Source organism: Coturnix japonica, chromosome 9 (genome assembly GCF_054131305.1).
Source record: "Coturnix japonica strain WE chromosome 9, WE-NBRP24, whole genome shotgun sequence".
NCBI lineage: Eukaryota > Metazoa > Chordata > Aves > Galliformes > Phasianidae > Coturnix > Coturnix japonica.
The window spans coordinates 4,583,158-4,602,750 of record NC_140671.1 but is presented as its reverse complement, the minus strand read 5'-3'; the positions used below and the strand labels follow the sequence as shown (position 1 = coordinate 4,602,750).

Here is a 19,593-nt window from a genome sequence, read left to right as displayed (position 1 = left end):
AGAATTTAGTTAGATGCATCCATTCCAGGTAACGGTGGGAAACAAAAACACAGATCCCAGCTTTGCTGTGACTGAGACGTACAGAATCTGAATACACCTGTCCCTTGCCAGGGAAGTTATTTTCCTGCTAATTTAAGTTCCGCATTCACCTACTGCTGTTATCTTGCTAAATACGCTCACCATTAGCATTAAAAGACATGAGTCTACATGATTAAATGAAGCCACCCACAATGGGAACGTGACACCAAGAGAGATACGATGTTTTATTTAAAATCAGACCACAGTAGATTACAGAAAGACTTATTATGCAAACAAATCCACTGTACATTTCACAACTCGCTAGGCATATAAAACTGCCCCTTTATTTGACTGTCCAGGATCACACAGAGGAACTGTTCAGGTACAGGACAACTCTGCCTCCTCTGAACTCAACATCTGCCAACTAGCTCCAGATTGCCTATGTGAGCTCTACTTCATTCCAGTTTGAGAGGGCAAAGAAGTCCAAAAGAGGCAGAGACTGAGGTTGTGGACATGGGGGCACCCAGGGCTCTGCCTCCTGGAACCACACAGCTCTTACCCTAAACAGTCCCTCCAGGGTCAGCAGCACAAACGTGACTCATGTGGATCAGCTCAGTCAGACCCACCGGCTCCGCTGCCTCCAAGGGACAGCGCAGAAGTGCAGAGAACTCATCCTGGAGTTTGAGCCCTTCAATGCTGATCATTGTTCAAAAAAAAATTTAAAAAATAATCAAAAAACAGCTCCCTCCCCCCCCCCAAAAAAATAATAACCAAAAAAACAACAAACAAACCAACAACCCTATCTGCATATAATTGAATTAGTCATAACTTAGAAAATCTGCATACAAAAAGACTGGCAAAAGTAATGCCATCCAAATAGAGCATTTTCAATGCTACCAACACTCTAAAGCCGTGTTACACATCATATTTAAGAGATTTTTCTCCACTCCAATTGCTTTGGGGAAGTATACGCTATTTGCAGCAGACATTAAGAATCCTCGAGACAACATGATATATATTTTGGCAAGCATACTGAGCTACCCCCCCTCAAGTCTCTGCTTGCCTATGGCATTATAATCTATCTTATCAACAGTGCAAATTAGTACAATCCTAAACATCCTAGCCATGGCAGAATTGATTAGCTCTAACAGAACAGGAGAAGCTGCCAAAGGGCAACAGTTCAAACCACTGACACACCTCTTGCCCGACTCATTCAGATTAGTGTTTGTGAAAGGGTTTAAACAGCTTTCCACAATCATTTTTCTCCTATACCCTTAAACTTCACCAGCAGTCAAGTATGTATTTACAGTTTGTGCGCATCCACACGCAATTAATGGCAAAACATTTTCTGTGAGCAGCTGGATTTCAGTTATGGGATTGCTATAACTGAAACATCACATTAGTTTTATCACCTGTGTTCAAACTAACCCATCAGTGAAGGCAACTATAAGCTTACAAATAGCAGATACAGTTTTTTTTTCCTAAAGTATGAGGGTGAGAGTTCTGTAGAAGAAAGTGCTCTTGAAGAGCCCTTAAATCAGTCAAGCAATGGCTATTCAAACGATAAAATATCCTAGTATTACAATCACAGGTAGTGATCCTAAGGCACATCAGCCACATGCATATGCAACAATGCATTGCTTTGCTCTCTGACAGAAAAACTGCATTAGCTTTGTCTGTACTTAGTTAGCACAAGAGTTTGTTTTTAGATAAAGTATCCCTGAAAGGTCTCGTTATCACAAAAGTTACCAAAAGACAGAAAATTTAACAAGTCGTAAAAATACTTTTGGACTACTAACACCAATAAAGTTAGGTACATAAAACGCAGTGCAAATTCACAGTACACTTACCGATCACCTCTGTGACTTCTGAGGATCTGCAACTCTCAGAAACAAAAAGTTGGCACTGGATAAGTGTAAAATATACCTGGCTGTTTGCATTAAATGCCAGCAGAACTGATTGGAGAGTATTGTAGAGTTTGTGTAGCAGGCTCCATGTATGGATTTCTGTAGTCAGCTGCCACCCTGGTAGCTCCCAGCCACCTTCCTTCTTCCTAGGACACAAATCCTTCCTACACCAGATTTATGTTTAGCATTCAGACACAACAGTTGCCATCCAAATACCAGCACTAATAGCACAGCAAAATTATTTTGAAACATGTCATAATTAACCATGCTTACACAAAGCTTCAATGATAAAATAATACCAAGAAAAGATATTACACTATTAAAAAAACACATCCTGCACCATCACTAGATTACAGAGAAAACACACTTTGCAAACAAATCCAACGCACGTTGCTTCACAAACTCCCCCATCTACAGAAAACCTTCCAGATTTACTCTGGGGAATGGGTTTAGATGCCAGTAACAGTGACCAGCCTTCTGCCCTTTGTCATCAGAAGGCAAAGCAAGCCAAATAACTGTATATTCAGAACAGACAGCTTCCTGTTATGAGATTAGTTTCAGATTAGTACTTGCTTGCAACCACCACACTCCAGAGGAAATGATTAAGGGACAATCTAGGGCCTTACATAAAGAAAAACAAGATCAGATGTTCTATTTTGACTGAAGCTGTTTGTAGTACAGACTTCCAAGCTATGCAGCGTATTCCAGGACAACACTAAGAACGTGTTTTAAATAACAGAGAAGATATGTAACATATTCTGGATGATGCCTTTCTTAAACTGCCAGCAAGTAGCTAAAAGGCTTTTTTTTTTTTTTTTTTTTTTTTTTTTTGCAGGAGTGACAGTTAATTTGTGGTCATATTCTGCATGAGCAACAAGTGGTGAGATTTGCCTCCCCTACTGCAGGATTCAATCACCAGCATGCACCTTACGCTTCAAGAGTCATAATGAGAACGAAATGGGCCCTGCCGTAGGAAGCCTCCCACTCAGGTGGCATAAAAAACCAAGAACAGGTTATGTAAGAGGCAAATAACAACCACAGAACTGAAAAACCTTCTCTGTTTTGACTTCTTGCAGAGAAATATTAACTGCAAATTCCAAATGGATACGCATGCCAAGAACTGCAGAATGAAACCGGGGGCAATTACATGATATGAAAATCCAATACTTAATTAAGAGAATACCCTGCCTAGATTCCTGGAATCGTATGATATCAAAAGCTAAGCACTGGTTTAAATAAAAAAAAAACCAAATACCAATCACTTCTGTATGCAGGGTATGGAAGAGAAAAAAAAACCTGCAAGGAAGTCTTAGTAGGTAAAGAAATAAAAATGCCTGTTAAAGTCTCTATAAAACTCTAAACTGGCTGTACAAACCATTCAGTTAAATTTCAAGAGACCAGGACTCTTGGAATACCAGCTATTTAGGAACGGGAAGAGCGTGTACTTTTATTATGAAAAGTCTAAGGTAACGACTGAAATGTAGAAATGAAACTCTTGTAACTTTCAATACTTAAAAAAGAACTTTATCCGACAACAGTTTCATCTCAGTGAGCTCACTGTGCACCTGGCCAGAACTGCCACAGTCTGGGTGCACTACAAAAGCTGCTATTGAGGTCCATTAAAACTCCTCACCCAGAATTCAGATATGGCTGTTACCATACAAACACTGGCACTGACAGAGAATTCTTTAGGGAGACAAATAGCTCCTGGTTTGCCATACACACATCCAGCTGCAACGGGAACCCACCAGAACAGAGAAGAACACTGATCTGCCATCACTAAAGAATTCAGAGAGATTTATAACGTCAGGAAATCCACTGTGCACTCTTGCACATCTAGCCCTTACCACCTTCCTAGAAAATCCTTGTTTGTCACTGATATTTGAAAACAATAATATCTACCAGACACAATTTCAAACCTGTGCCAGAGATCAAATTTTATACTCCATTGTGCAAAAAACAGAGGCTTTCCACTGCCTACATTAAGTCTCTGACAGGGGGGAGAAAAAGGAACGATAAGCACCAATACGTAGGTCAGGCGCACCAAAATATTCACTGGAGGATAAAACCAGGATGTGGTGGGAAGCGAGGCGGTCTTTGGGGAAGAGCTGGAGGATACTGTGGTACAAACTGAGATGGGCATCCTGGCTGTGGCAACTGACTCGCAGCTTGAGCTCCAGCTCGAGGTGGGAGAGGAGGATATGGAGCACCTGGATAAGAAACAGCTGGACCTGAACTCGCGGCCGCAGTAAACGGAGTAGGAAAGCGTCCTGCTGGGACCGAAGGTGGAGGGGGAGGTATTCGTCGTGGTGCAGCTGAAGGAGGAGGGTTTGCATCTGAAGAGTAGGAATCTTGAGGTGCTGGCGTTGAGTCGGTTGCCCTGGGCTGAGGCTGCACCGATGGAAGTCTCTGTCCCTTCAGCACCATCTCTTGGAGCTTCTCAATTTTCACCCGCCGCAGGTGAGCCAGCTTACGCTTGCTCTGGTACTCATCGATGAAGGTATCCAGTGGGATTTCACCATCAAGAAATTTTTCCGCCATATTCTATCAAATATAGAATAATCTCTTAGAAAACACCACACTCCAGGACAATCTAAGGAGCTCAAAGCCTAAAAATAACGTTTTGCCTGTGATTTTCGAGTTTGCATACGCACAACGATGAGCCTGCTAACAATCCTGAGCAGAATTTTGAAGCAGTTATTACTCAGAAACACTGGGAGCTAAACACCATTTTAACTGAAATTTATACAGAAGTAACAGCAGTAAGAACATCTGAATTTAACTCTGAACATTCCCTTGATCATCAGAGACAGGACTGAATCGAGTGCAACAGCTTTCCAGATTGCCAGCAAAGCTGAATCACAGTTTAGAACTGCTTGCAATGCCAACAGAAACACGAAGAACTCAGCACAGGGAGGCAGATTATTGCTAAGCCAGGTTTAAGACCCATGCCTACATGAGACCAAGAAAACCTTTGGGTAAATGATGCTTTAATAATTAAAAGAGGTGACCACACATATAATCATGAAATTCAACTTGTCCTGAGAACATCTTTTTGTAATCACAACCCAGGGCCAAGATCTTTTCCCTTGATACTATGCAGTTATAGAATGTCCTGCAGGCAGATCTGCAAACAAAACTAACCACTTCCATTGCTCTAAAAACAAACCACCCATCAGGCACTCACAGCCCAACAAGCAGAGACTACTGGCATCTAGACAGATACGTTGAAATCACAGTGGAATATTCCACCAGAACTGCTGCAAAGTCAGCCCTCTCATCCTACAAACCGTCACAGGCACAGTCTTTCATTAGGTTACTAATTGACATTTGTAATGGATCAATACATACACCAGGCAGATACTATTAAAAAGATTTCCACGTTCACTCGTTATTAGTTTGAAGGCAATGCCAAGGAACTAAGAGGGTTTGGCTTTCATTTCTGAAAAACAGCATCTTCTTAAACTTCAAAGATTCAGGAGTAAAAAATTACTCAGAGAAATCCCACTGAAATCAAATGACTGTTAATGATGTTCAAAGCAATGACCAGATCATACTCTCAAAAACCACCCCTTTAGATTATTACATGTTCAATGGTATACTTCAGCCATGTACACCCAAAGTCTTCACTAATGGTTAGAGAGGGACAGAACCAAAGTGTACTTTCCTTACCTCTGTGTCTTCCTCAATCTTAGCCCCCTCGGTCTGAAGGAGTGCTAGCAGTGTCTCCAGTGAGGCATTACTGGATTGTCTGTCTGCAATGGCATGAAAAGAAGAATAAACAGCTGTCTGTATGTGACTTTTAAATGAAGCTATAAAGTGTCAGCCAGCATAAAAATGGTGCCCATGTAAAAACAGTATACTTTAAATGTTTTGGACAGGGTGATCTACAGTAAGAAAATACAACATTTAAGTAGTTAAAGAACATAGGCACAGTGCTACAAGCTGTGATTTAATTCTATTTTTATGTTTATAATAATGAAAGGAAGCACTTCCAGAAGTGCAGCATCAGATACACAATACTTCATAATTCAGTATGGAATGGGAATGTTAAATACAAGAATGTTTTATTTATGATTAATCACAGAGAATTCAAATTGTGTTTTGCTTTTTAACAAGGTGGACAAATTCAGTTGTTTAGAGAACAACAGCCAGGGAACCACATCAGAAACATTAAGAATCCACAGCGTGTGTTTCTGGGTGTAATAGATGCTTAGCAATGATCTAACTCCGAGCTATGTGAGAGTGACATTTCATCTGTTACCCTAACTTACACAGGTAAAATGAGAGCATGCAAAAACAACAAAGCAGACAACAGCTTTTACATTCACTTATAAAATGGCCAATCACTGTGATCAACAGAAAATGTTACCTAATTTTGTTTTCTTTATCTGGTATGCTTCAAAAAGAACTTGCAGCTCTTGATATTTTTGAGTCAAAGTTGCTTTCAAAGACTCCAACTTGGGCTGGTACAGAAGATTGCCTTCTGCCAGGCTGCGGTTGCTGGCAAGTGTCATGTCCTTGCTGTGCTGAACATTTTGGGCCTGCAAGAAGAAAGGTGCATGAAATGACAGTGCAAACATTAAGCAGCATTAATGGTTATGTAGACAACTGCAGAATTTCAAAACACGAATAGCAGAAATAAGCTCTGTGAAGTCAGCTCTACTGTATTGAACTTGAAACGATGCTTTTGGACTTTTTGTAGTTTGCCCATACCTACACATGCTCACGATTTCAGCAAGGCAGCTTTCATGAGCTTTGGGAAAGCCGGGTGTTTGGAGAAGTCTGCCTTGGATGTCACATTAGATACATTAAAAGATTCAGACAGAAAAAAAACCACCCAAACGAAAACAGGGAGAAAAAGCAAGGGATCCAATTTCAGTAGGACTCAACAAATGGGACAACTTTCCCATGGCACAACAGACAGATTCTGTTAATCCACCCTCAAAATCAATGACATGTTTGGTGCACTTTTTGTGACCTCCTACATCAATACGCCCCTTGTACAGGGCAGAACTGGAAAATACAGTGCCTTCCAACTTTCATGCTCAGGGCTGATACAGGAGTGCCACACCTCTGAAACTGAGCTAACCTGAATGAGCCATTGACAGCCCCTGAAAGTGAAAGGATCAGAATTCAGGTATTCTTGGCTCTTTGGGCACGCAGGTGCAGCAGGTGAAAATATCTCCCAAGTGTACAACAGTATCTTCAAAAGCACTTCCTTTAGGAATATTTATATGCCACTTTAACTTGCTAACTTCAAATCTGGATTAGATACACCTTTGGCCCCAGATACCGCTCCTGAAATACCGTAGTTGCAATTCCTTTGCCCCTGTTCTTGCTAAACAACTTTAAAAAAGGATCATAAAGGATAATGCTGAGTCCTAAAGGCTGCATCAATCAAAACAGAACTCTGTTCCCAAGCTGTACAAATGCAAGAAACTGGCTTTGTAACACTGCTCTGTCTTCTCAGGATTCTCACATCAAGCCTCAACAGCTTCCAATCCTCTGCTTGTCTTCAACTTGAACACTTTCCAAGAATAAAAAGAGAACCCTCTCTTCTCACTTTTGAATCCAATGCAAAATAATATGAATTAAACGAGTTGCTTTCATTTGTTTGTTCCCACACGATCCAACTCTGCTAGACTCGCTTTTCAAAAGCTGAAGTCCCTGTTTTACAATATTTTCCCATTATGAATGGAATCAAAAAGCACGCTATTTCACAGCTTAATGACTGACACCCAGCCTCTTACCAAACTACCTGCCTCCACCATGGGTTTTGTTAACAAGCTGCCTTCTGAACTGCCAAAGACTGCAACCAGATTAACGCTTTCTGCTCCTCTTTCAGCACTTCAGTGAGCAAACAACTTCCTTCAAGCAACTCAGATTTGATCTGGTGATTGCATTTTCTCTGCTCGTAAGGCTGATGTTCTCATTTCAAAGCAGCTGTGCAGTCAGCCTGGGAAGACCAGTTTTATGGGCGGACTTTGATCTTTCTTTGGGACGAAGACGACGTTATGTACATTTTTGCTAGAGGAAAAAATGATGGAATGAAAGATACACAAATCTATAAACGTTTCAAGTACAACTCCCAGGGAAAGGAAATTGCTCAAATCGTATGTTGTAAAGAAGAGAAGAAAGGCAGAATAATAGAAGCAGCTTCCTGAAGTGAGATGAAGCTCAAGTAACTCTCAGGCACCCTGACTGATGTCCTCGGTCAGGCTGCGAAGAAGGAAACACCCAACCTTCTACAAGGACTTTCTGAAGGACTTCTACAGCATGATGAATCTGTACAGATGAATAAATATCCTCATAACAGGATGTATCTTGTAAATATAAGGAACAATCAGTATGACGACAGCACTTGTAAAGACATATTTACCTGGTTTGATGGCAAACAAGCAAAGGTGAGCCACCTAGGTGTAACAATGAGCGATTCCCTCTGCTGTCCCGGTCTTATTCCATCTGGTCCCGGATGATTGGAGGAAGGGTCACGTCACTCCCATTTACAAGAAGGGGAGTAGGGACGACCCGGGTAACTACAGGCCGGTGAGTCTCACCTCTGTGCCTGGGAAGATTATGGAACAGATCCTCCTGGACAACATGCTTGATCACATAAAGAACAAGCATGTGATCCGAGACAGCCAGCATGGCTTCACCAGGGGAAGGTCATGCTTAACTAATCTTGTGGCCTTCTATGATGGAGTGACGGCGTTGGTGGATGAAGGGAAGGCGACCGATGTCATTTACCTGGACCTGAGCAAGGCCTTTGACATGGTCCCCCATCACATCCTCATCTCCAAATTGGAGGGAGGTGGATTTGATGGGTGGACAACTAGATGGATAAGCAATTGGTTGAAAGGCCGCAGACAGAGGGTGGTGGTCAATGGCTCTATGTCCAGGTGGAGGCCGGTAACGAGCGGCGTCCCTCAAGGGTCTGTCTTGGGACCGGTGCTCTTTAACATCTTTATTAATGACATCGATGAGGGAATGGAGTGCACCCTCAGCAAGTTTGCTGACGACACCAAGCTGAGTGGTGCAGTCGATACGGTGGAGGGAACAGATGCCATTCAGAGGGACCTTGACAGGCTGGAAAGCTGGGCTCGGGTGAACCTAATGAGGTTCAACACGGCAAAGTGCAAGGTTTTGCACTTGGGCCGGAAGAACCCCAGGCACCTGTACAGGCTGGGAGGAGTTGTCCTTGAGAGCAGCTCGGCTGAAAAAGACCTAGGGGTCCTGATAGATGAGAAACTTAACATGAGCCAGCAGTGCGCTCTGGCAGCCCGGAAAGCAAATGGGATCCTGGGCTCCATCAGGAGAGGGGTGGTCAGCAGGGATAGGGAGGTGATCGTCCCTCTCTACTCTGCTCTTGTGAGGCCCCATCTGGAGTACTGTGTCCAGGTGTGGAGCCCTCAGTACAAAAAAGATATGGAGATTTTGGAAAGGGTCCAGAGGAGGGCCACAAAGATGATCAGGGGGCTGGAGCACCTCCCCTATGAGGACAGGCTGAGGGAGTTGGGTTTGTTCAGCCTGGAGAAGAGAAGGTTGCGAGGTGACCTCATTGCAGCCTTTCAATACCTGAAGGGAACTTACTCCCAGGAGGGGAGTAAACTCTTCGAAAGGGCTGATAATAGCAGGACTAGGGGAAATGGTTTTAAGTTGAAGGAGGGAAGATTTAGGTTGGATGTTAGGGGAAAGTTCTTTACTAGAAGGGTGGTTAGGTCCTGGAACAGGCTGCCCAGTGAGGTTGTGGATGCCCCGTCCTTGGAGGTGTTCAAGACCAGGTTGGACGGGGCCCTGGGCAACCTGATCTAGTAAATGTGTATGTTTGGTGGCCCTGCTAGGCAGGGGGGTTGGAACTACATGATCCTTGAGGTCCCTTCCAACCCGGGTAATTCTGTGATTCTGTGATTCTGTGATTCTGTCCTTACCTACTGATGTCTAACCTTCGTGGCCTAATGCACGTTTAGGTGAAAGCCTAGCATAGGTTTGTTTAAAACAGAAGAAAAGTTGACATATTCTTCGTTTTCTTGAAATGACACAAGACTTGGTGACTCAATGCTTTCCACAAGCTGCTAAGAAGGGCCCTTTTCTGCAGAAGCTGATCAAAGACAGGACTCACACGTCACCATCAGGTGTCCTCACTTCCAGCATTAGACTCTGTGTCACATTTCTTTTCTAAAAAAGACAATGGACCGTTGAACAGATGAGACACTTATGTAGAAACTTGCTCAAAACTGCAAAAAGAAGCAAGCCTTCAACCATGAGGCAAACCAAAGAACAACTCATTTCCAAAGCGAAGGTGAAGACTCATTCATTTCTATGGGACGTTTGAATGCTTCAACTCATGGGAAGAAGTCTGTGGAGGGACAAAGTTCTGTTCATAATGAATAGAACAAACAGAATCCCAAACCAGTGCACCTTGAGTACAATCACAATTTAAAAAGAAACAGAATCATATCTGGAATGGATGCAAATTTGGTTTAATAATCTTTCCTGCGAAAGTTCTGCTACACTTAGGGGTAAATTGAAGGAACCTGAGAAGCAAACACTTCACCTAAAAAGCCCTAGAGAAAATCTTTCAAAGAGTGGATGGATTAAAAAACAACAACCAAACCAGTTACAAAATAATATGAGTGTCAAAGGAGCAGCGCAGCATGATCCCCCCCATTAAGATCAACAGTGCAGCACAGTGTTTGTCCTCCGCATCGCTTCATGGCTTTCCCAAGCCGAGGACAACAGCTGCAGCCAAGGAAGCAAGGAATAAACCCAACCTGAGTTATTTTGCTGTCAGACCTATCGTGTGACAAAAAGTTGTTACAGAAGGGTATTGCTGCAGTGCATCAGATGTTCACCTGCCCAACGGAAGCAGCCAGCAAACAGCACACAACCAGCAGAATTGCTAGCAAGACTTTGAGGTCGTGAGCACTTCAGCAAGCAGGAAACCTTGATCTTCAAAGAGATGAAAAATACCAGTCAGAATCATGAGACATAATGAGATGGGATGATGGTACACCTTCTTTTTTCTTCTTTTCACTGTTGAGGACTCCCCATACATCATGGGACAAACAAGGCAGAGGGATTGAGACAAACTGCATGCACAGCAAGGTGAATAAAGCCAGACTCAGGGCTTGAGCAGCCCTTCTAATCTTCAGATACTTAAGAAGTGCTCAAATCACCTACTGATACCTTCAACAAGAAGTCTCTTAAGGAGCTACAAATAAAACAAAAAAAACCCCACCCAAACTACCAGGCTGTTCCATTTTGATTGCTTTATAGCAAGCAAACATCCACGCTTTCATTTTAGGTTTCTCTGGTCTTTTTCCAGCCTTTAGCATTCCCACATTCTTTCTTTCATTTTTAGGGACAAAGTTTTCCGTCACACTTCAAAGTGCAACTGTGCACATTTGGAGTGACAAGTTAACCCTGAAATAGGAACTAACAGGTGCAGAGGAGGAGAATAAAGCCTTCTGGTACAGATGTATGAGAGCTTTTCATCAAGTGCTGGTGAATGATACTACAGCCTCTAACAGCATCAGCTTGGTAATAAACATTAATACGTAATCCAAAGTAATTAGATTTGCTAAATTTAGGTCTCCCAATTATGTACGTACTAGTTTTAAAAAGAAGGAAATAAAGGTTAAGAGGTGAGTTTCAATTCTTTAGTGTTTGTTCCAGAAGAAAGCGCTGCATGGAGCTGCAATTGGTGCCATTACACACAGGTTATCATCAGATGCTTTGCTGGAATACAGCCCTCAGTCATTGTCACCACGTCTAAAACCTCACTGTGCAGCTAAATTTCACGTTTGGCAAACAAGAACATAACCACTTACACAGTGTGGTTTTAGGACAGGATGAGGAATCTGAGTAATCCGGGCATGCATTCACATAGTTTGAACTTGGACTTTCTGCACTGCCCCTGCTTTTTTAAACAGCTTTTGAGATCAGGGTAACATTGAAAACCCCTCCCTGTGCTTTCCAGTGTACTCTGAAATGCTGGAGCAAAGAGGGAGGCAATACATTTTTGATGACTCTATTTCATATAATTAAGGTCTTGAAAAGCAAACAACTTCTGGCAGCAGAACTCGAGCATACAGTAACACAATGCTGCACTGTTCCTAAAGCAACGTCCCAGCACAGGTCAAGAGAAAACCAATGTTCACCGCTGAAATTCATTGAAGCACCACCAGTATCACATCACAAACTTGCTGAGACTGACTTTTATGAACAATGTGCTTTTATTTCGTGAAGATGAATCCTTCCTATGTACAAAAGAGATTAACCTCAAAGGATTATCACAAAAACTCCTCCGTTATAAAAGCCTGGGAGTACCAGACAATTGGCTTCCTTCCTCTTTCCAATAGACAAGATGTTCCTTGTTCAGGAGCTAAAAGCCCAGAGGCTTCAAAAACAACGTTATAGAAAGAAAAAGCAGCTTAGCTCCTTGATGCCCTGTTTTCACATACCTGGGGCTATGGAGCACAGGACACTATACAGGCATATTTTATCCCCCCAGTGTAATATATACGTGTGCAAACCCACACAGAGACTTTATATATAGAGATATGTGCATACGCCCCCATGATGACACATACAAATACTGCTCAAGTGCTACACACTCCCTTTAGGGCTGGGAAGGAGCCTATTTTTAGCCATTAGCAAGAAAGCCAAGTGATTTTCCAAATCCTTTTTTGCGAACAAAACACTGGGGTTTTTTTTTTTGAGCTGGGTTTCCCTTGCAACAAGGAGTACAAAGGTTTCTTCCATTACGAAATAATCAGCTTTTAGCCAATTTTGTCACTGAAAACACAAGTGACCTCAAAGGAGTGACTCAGGAATCACAATTTAGTTAGTGTGCCTTGATTAAATTATTAATTTACGGACTTTGGAACCATCCTATGACAAAGGTACACATACAAACCCCAAACCAGGTCTCTACACAAGCAGCAATGAAGTCAGCACAGTTCCTCCTTAATGCTCAGGATTTCCCTCTCTCCCTCTTCCTGCTGCATACATCACAGTGCACAATCGGAACCCAGCAGCACAAAGCCAAGGAGCAAAAACATCAGCAAAGGCAAAAACAGAGTGAGAACGAAGCACTCAACAGCCACTTCCAAGATGGACAAACACTTCTGAGCTGGACAGGCTCTACTAAAAGCCTCTGTGCACAATAAAAGAGGATTACAGCAGACAGTAGTGTCGCTGTATTTCCACACAGCTCAAATACCTTCAAACCTAGCCACACTTTCCAAACACCACAAAATATTCCCTCGGGCCCAGAGAACTTTACTCTACAATTTAAAAGCCTTCTGCTGCCAACGAAAGAGGAAAGCTGGAGGGTCACATTGTGAATACGCTCTAATTCTGCAGTAAGAGAGAATCTTTGCACTGAGGTCATGAGGTCTGTTGTTGCTTCTCATCTAGTCTGAAGCACATATTGACAAAAAAACAAGTAGATTGCAGAGCAATCTACCAATATACCTGGACAGAGGTTACATGAAGTCAGCAATTCTGCACCCATTCACATCCACGCTGAGCTAAGCCCATTACATCCCGTTGACTTACCTTAAACATTTTGCCTTTACAAAGGTTCTAATGCCTCCCAGTAATCCACCAGTGTCCCTAAGGTCTTTCCATGCCTTACTCTTTTATAGCAGTATCAGTTCCTTCAACAGTTTCTTATGTTTTCATATAAGCTTGTACTTCGAGAAGCCATTATACTCAGCCCCAACAAACAGATTTATTTATACAAGGGACAGAAGACACACAGCACAGCACCAACATCCCTGGGTCACTCTCCTGCTCCTGCAGGGCAGCCCCACCTGTGACTCCTCAGCAGTTTGGTTGGAGGTCACCCAGAACGACTTCCTTGGAAGCACCAGAAGGGTTACACTTGCAAGAATTTTACCCTGGGACTTCTTTACATTAAAACAACAGGAATTAATACAAGAGCCAGAGAAGCAGCGAGCATTTCTTTCAATACCTTCACGTAAGCTGCTTCATATTTGCTGTTGGCTGATCTTTTAGGAGCGCTTGCTGGGAGAGACTATAAGCACCGTAATACAGTGTTCACTAGCACACAGAAAACCCCACAAAAGAGGAGGGCAGCAGCACGAAACACTCAGGCTTCTATTTAACGTGAACAAACGCAGCTCCAGACGCATGGCTCGGAGCCTGACACATTGACAAAGACATTCCGAGAGCAGAGGAGCAGCAGCAGCCCCGCAATGAGCAGCAATTCTCACGGTCCGAAGGCTGGGATTGAACCCACAGCCACGACACACTGACACAACAGCTCCTGGCGTCCCAGGAGTGAAAAAAGGCTGCGTTAAAGAGAGGAAATGGGGATAAACAGGAAAAAAAAATAGGGATAAACAGGAAAAAAAATAAGGGAGGAAATAAAAGGATAAAAGGAAGAAGGGGGGGGGGGAAGCCAACAGGGAAATAAAGAAAAAAAAAAACAACAACAGGGAAAAAACAGGCAAAAACCCGGTACCACCTTCACTCCGGCCCTGGCTCCTCAGCAGCAGCCGGACGCTGTCAGCCCCCCCCCGCCACACAAAGGCCGGGAGGACGGAGGGGAGAAGGGGGGAACCGGCAGCCGAGCTCCGGGGCACCCTTAAAGAAGCTCGTATCCCGGCGGTGTGACGGCGCATTGCTCCGCTCACCTCGTCCATCTCCCGGGCCATGCTCTGCAGCCGCTCCTCATCGTCCAGCAGCTCGCTGAGCTCCTGCAGGCTCAGCCCGTCCAGCCGCCCCGCGTCCAGCGCCATGGCGGCGCGGCCCCGCTCCCGCCGACCGGAAGTGCCTCGGCCCCACCGCCCCAGCACCGCCGGGCACCGCCCTGAGCGCCCCCTGCTGGGAGGGGAGGGGGCGGTACCACAGGGCGGGGAGCCGGGCTGTGTGTGACCCTATGGATGGGATCCGGTTAGACCGTACAGCCGGGCTCTGTGATGGCCGTGTGTGTTGTCCGGTTCGCTGTTTTAAGTGATACTTGGGCCTGGATCCGTGCGCTGCCTCCACACGGTGCCACAGAGTGGCAGCTGTAAGTGAGGGAGGGAGATCGGTGTAACAGTTGAACTCGCGCTTCCTCCCTCAGTGTGGGACATGAAACACAAAAGGGCTGCGTTATTGTTTGAGGCTGAATGCCCTTTTAGGTTAAAAATAGCTAAAAAATGGTATCTTGGCCAGCTGTGGTGCTGATCCCTCTGTCCACCTTAAGCGCTTCAAGCGTGAAGGTCAAGAAGTGATCTATTTCGTAGATTTTAAACAAAAATGTGTTTTAAAAGAAGTATTTTTACAGGCTGAGAGAGCTGGGACCGTGCAGCATAGAGATTAAGGCTGTGGGGAGAGCTGTCAGTGTCTGATGGGGCTGTGAGAAGGAAAGGATGGACTGTTTAGAAGGGTCTGTTGTGAAAGGACAAGAAATGGCTTCAAACTTAAAGACAGGAGATTTAGAATGGATACAGGAGAGAAGTTGTTCACATTGAGGGCACTGAGGCACTGCTCTCCACAGAGAGGTGGAGGTGCCCCATCCCTACAGACACCTACAGTCAGGGGACGGGGCTGTGAGCACTGATGGAGCTGTGGGTGTCCCTGAGCACTGCAGGCAATAGGACTGCATAACCTTTAAAGGTCCCTTCCGACTCAAACGATTCTATGAATCTACACCTGCAAAAATTCATATCATCACCACTTTGCTGTGTGCTCTGTGGTAACACTTGGGAGCAGCAGCTCTCCAATTACCGCTGATGATAGCATGGCTGATGCATACAATTATGCCTGGAAATAATTAATTGTGTTAGCATAGCTGAGATTGTATGCATCTCTGGGCACGCACCACCTCCTGCGCTGGTTCTGTGGCTGGTTGTGGGTGTGGATGTGCTGGTTTCCGTGTGTGTGACTGCAGAGAGAATCAAAATAAGCCAAAGGAGCCGGATAGGAAATGGCCGTGTGGCATTATCCTCGGTGTTTAGCATTTTTGATCTAACTGGAAAGTCATACTGAGAACTGAATCAATCTCTGATGTAATCCCATCTAGTTATAATGAAATGAGTCTCTTTCAGACCCAGTTCTTCCTGGCAGACCTGAACGAAGACATAACAGCTGTATATTTGGGGTTTGTCCTGCAACTAAACTCAGCTGTCTGTTATCCCACAGGTCCAAGGACCAGCAATTTGTCACAGCTCATACAAGTGTGTTACAAGCAGAGAGCACCCAGAAGCAGGTAGGAAAGGCCCGTACATCTGGCACCTGTGCTTGCTCAGGGTGGGGAGAACACAATTAGTGATATGGGCATGTGTCCGCTCCTCCACGTCAGCATATCCACGTGGTGCTGTGGTATGTGCTGTGCTGTTCCTCATGTGGGTTCTTTGCTCAGGGCAAAGATGAGTAAGAAGCTGTACCCCTTGGTGGTGACATGGGTTTTCACAGCCTGACCTTGTTACTTAAACCAGGAGATGGCTGTGATGCCAGCATGGTGTCACATAGTATGTTTGCACACGCCTGTCAAAAAAGCAGTTACACCATGCTGCTACCCCACTCTGTAAATCAGCATGCAAATACACATACATACACACACATATATAAACAGGAATTAGTTGAGGGGTTAAAAGAAAGCCCTTCTTCTCAAGGGTGATTTTAGCACAGCATAGCTAGATAATTGGTGCTGGGGGAGTGTGGTTTAGGAGAGTCTGACTCAGCTTCATGTTGTAAATCTAGTCTTACCACTGCCTTTCTGTGTGATCCGGAATGCTCTCAGCTTCTCTTAACCATAGGCTTTTTGCTTAAAATGAAAATTAATAATACTGCTCAGTCCCACACTGAGGGGGAGCTCACACTGAGTAATGCTTCTAGAAGTACCAAGGGTGAGTGTCTCTGGGGTACTACAGTGTTATTATCATTGTATTGTTAATATGCTGTCAAGAAAGATGGTTCACTATTGCAGTGATCTTCTAAGGGGATCTTCTCTGTTGCTGCTTTTATGTTCTACTGATCTAGTTATCATGGAATGGGCTATTTGAATCTTTCAATGGTAGTCAGTGCATTGATCAGCACCTGGCCAGAAAAGCAACTAAAGCTGAGAGACAAAGTAAGGGTCAGCTGCTTTGGAATATATATTCCAAAGCATATATAATATGTGCAGGTTGGAAGGTGCCTTTCAACTCAGCAGCCTTCATGAAAGGTTTTGTGGTAGCACACATTGGGCAGAATGTGAAGGACAGAAGATAAAGTAGGATTTTTGTCTACAGGCATCATTGAATATCAGAACAGTACAATCTGAGATTCATCAGATTTATCCAAACCCTGAGTCCTCTTTTAGTTTTGCAGAAATCCTTTCAAAAGGTAACAGTATTCACGATCATTAAAAATGAAAGCAGGCAAAGTACTCTGATTTCTTATTAGAGGAGAAGTAGAACAAAAAACATTCAGAACACTACAGTGGAAGACATGTCATGATTAATAAGAAGTCAGGCTTCAGTCATGGGGAGGCCTGGCACCCAGCCCAGTTTAATTTAAATGTTAGATTTGTTTTATTTATTCATTTTTAAAACCTGATCCCGGATTCCACTCTGTCATCTGATATTCTTTTACAGTCAGCAGCACTGTGTGTATGCATATTTATTATTATTTAGACGTATTTTGCAAGTCACCTTCGCAACAACTTCTTTCCTTTTCCTGGAAAAACTGGTTGGTTATGTAGAGACTGAATCTGCAAGTCTAATCTTTGGAGTTTATTAACCCTTATTAGTCTGGTTGCTCAATAGTTAGATAAGTTCTCAGGCTTATTTGCAATTTGATTTCCTTTTATTTTGAAGTCCACGCTTCTGTCTAGATTTTATGATTTAGATTCCTTCACATATGAGAAAGACCTGCATATTCAGCGTTCTGGAAGAGAAAGAGTAGTTCTGTTGGAAAGAGCAAGAATTAACTGTCAGTGCTATTTCCATTCAGGAAGCCACAGGCATGAAAGGAGAAACGGGTTTTATACCTGCATCTGCATTCCTTAGGCTCACAGTGAAGCTAGAGCGGGCAGGGCAGACTAAGATGCAGCTTTGAACCTGAACTGGAAGGACTCTGTGTATTTGCTTGTGGTATTTCCAGACCTACTGAAGTCCTAGAAAGCCCAGCCACTGAAATGCACACAACTGCTTACAGAGGCAGAGTGTACTAGGAGACAAGTTGCTGGAATAAACATGTCTGTGTTTTTTTCCATCACCACTCCGTTTCACTTTACTGGGTCACTCAGCCACACGCCTTGTCTCTACAAAGGTACGAAGGTTAATGTGTGTCTTTGGGGCTAGGACTATAGGATCTACTATTGAACTTTGTATTGGATAAGGCCCTCCAGTGTTTAAATCAAATAAAGCTCTGGTTTTATGTGTTACAGGATCTGTTCTTGAACTTTATCTTGGATAGGGCTCTTCAGTACTTAAATAAATGTGTGGTCAAACTTATTACAGACAGTGGTTTGAGCTTATTAACAGTGAGGAAAACAACCTACTGTGGAGTACGCAGTCAACCTTTATAATCATGTATGCTTTCAGGTGACTCATTGTTTCCAGCTCTGCCACGACGGTCTTCAAGGAGCACTACACAAGTTAAGGCTTCAGATAAACCCATCTGAGTTCCCTTTGAGAAGAAACTTACCTGCATCACTGCCACCATAAGTGCCTGAACAGTCTTTTTCATGTTCCCAGGTAAACATCAACTCTGGGCAAACCCACAGCCACAAAATACTACACTGCAGGAGGGAATAGTGGCCTCGTTTCCAGACTATACAGACTGCCAACAGACACTGTGGACCAAGGACATGCGGCAGTCAGGTTCCAGCACTAAAGGAACTGCCATTGCTGCACCAGCAAGGTAAGCATGTCCTTACTGCTATGCTTAGACTGGCCAACAGGCACCTCTGACCCCAGTTATCACATCACAAACATACTCTGAGGTTGTGGCAGTTCTGTGAGGCAGGGGAGACCCATCATAAAAAGAAATGTGGAATGATTTTGAAAAGCAGGATTTTCAGTATAGTCACAGGATTTATACTGGTTTGGATACTGGGCCAGCAGAAATGCCTGCATTAGATTAGTGCTGCTGGATGGAAAGCCCTCATAACTTTGGCATGCACACAGATCCACTTGTCACATGCCAGCAGCACAATAAAATATCTTGTAAAGCTCAAGGGAAAAGCAGCCTTGACTTATCTGGATGCAAAAGACAGAATTCAGCACCCGCAGCAATGCACAAAATCAGTTCCTGTTATCAGCTTGGCGTGGAGCCACTAGCAGAGACAAGCTGCTCTCTCCATGTGTCATTTCAGTTTAAGTTTTTTGGATTTTGGAGTGCAATGCTGGGATTACTGGCACACCAGGCTTGAGAAGTAGGGATCCCTTCTCAAAATTTCCTTTGCAATAAAACTAACCCCTGTGTATCCTTCAACTCCCCTTCTTGCAGCACAGCCTGGTGGGGTGCATGTGACAGGATCTCCCCTTTTTTGCCTTCTTATATAGTAATGAGCATTGCCCTAAGAGCACTTCTCAGGGTGCTGGCTTCCCTCATTTCCAGATTACCTTTTTTTTTTTTTTTTCCCCCAGCTTTTCAATTAAGCAGCAATCAACTCCACTTCTACAAACCACTGGTCACATTCTGCTCACAGTTACTGATAAGA

The 19,593-nt window shown here is 43.7% G+C and overlaps 1 protein-coding gene and 1 long non-coding RNA gene across 3 annotated transcripts; one reads left to right on the top strand and one right to left on the bottom strand.

Moving 5' to 3' along the window:
- Positions 1–239: 239 nt before the first annotated feature.
- On the bottom strand, positions 240–14,725 carry VPS37B (VPS37B subunit of ESCRT-I). Of its 2 annotated transcripts, none has more exons than XM_015877733.3 (4): positions 14,594–14,725; positions 6,298–6,469; positions 5,598–5,680; positions 240–4,469 (listed from the first exon to the last, which is right to left on the bottom strand). In XM_015877733.3, exons 1-4 carry the CDS (start codon positions 14,696–14,698, stop codon positions 3,978–3,980), a joined length of 852 nt encoding a protein of 283 aa, XP_015733219.1. In that variant the 5' UTR covers positions 14,699–14,725; the 3' UTR covers positions 240–3,977. The 2 variants fall into 2 exon arrangements, with proteins under 2 accessions (XP_015733219.1, XP_085411915.1); XM_085555789.1 differs by lacking the exon at positions 14,594–14,725 and adding an exon at positions 7,679–7,955.
- Positions 14,726–14,784: 59 nt separating this feature from the next.
- LOC107321141 (uncharacterized) lies at positions 14,785–18,791 on the top strand. The gene is made up of 3 exons (XR_001558475.3): positions 14,785–14,970; positions 16,086–16,152; positions 18,626–18,791. It is a non-coding gene; the product is annotated as an uncharacterized LOC107321141 (long non-coding RNA).
- Positions 18,792–19,593: the final 802 nt, after the last annotated feature.

Bases quoted from the DNA above. Each gene is read 5' to 3' on its own strand.
- VPS37B (XM_015877733.3), bottom strand. From the start codon at position 14,698: ATGGCGCTGGACGCGGGGCGGCTGGACGGGCTGAGCCTGCAGGAGCTC. The intron at 6,470-14,593 runs GTGAGCGGAGCA...TTCTTCTTGCAG, and splicing joins TGGCCCGGGAGATGGACGAG to GCCCAAAATGTTCAGCACAG. The intron at 4,470-5,597 runs GTAAGGAAAGTA...TATATTTGATAG, and splicing joins AGATTGAGGAAGACACAGAG to AATATGGCGGAAAAATTTCT.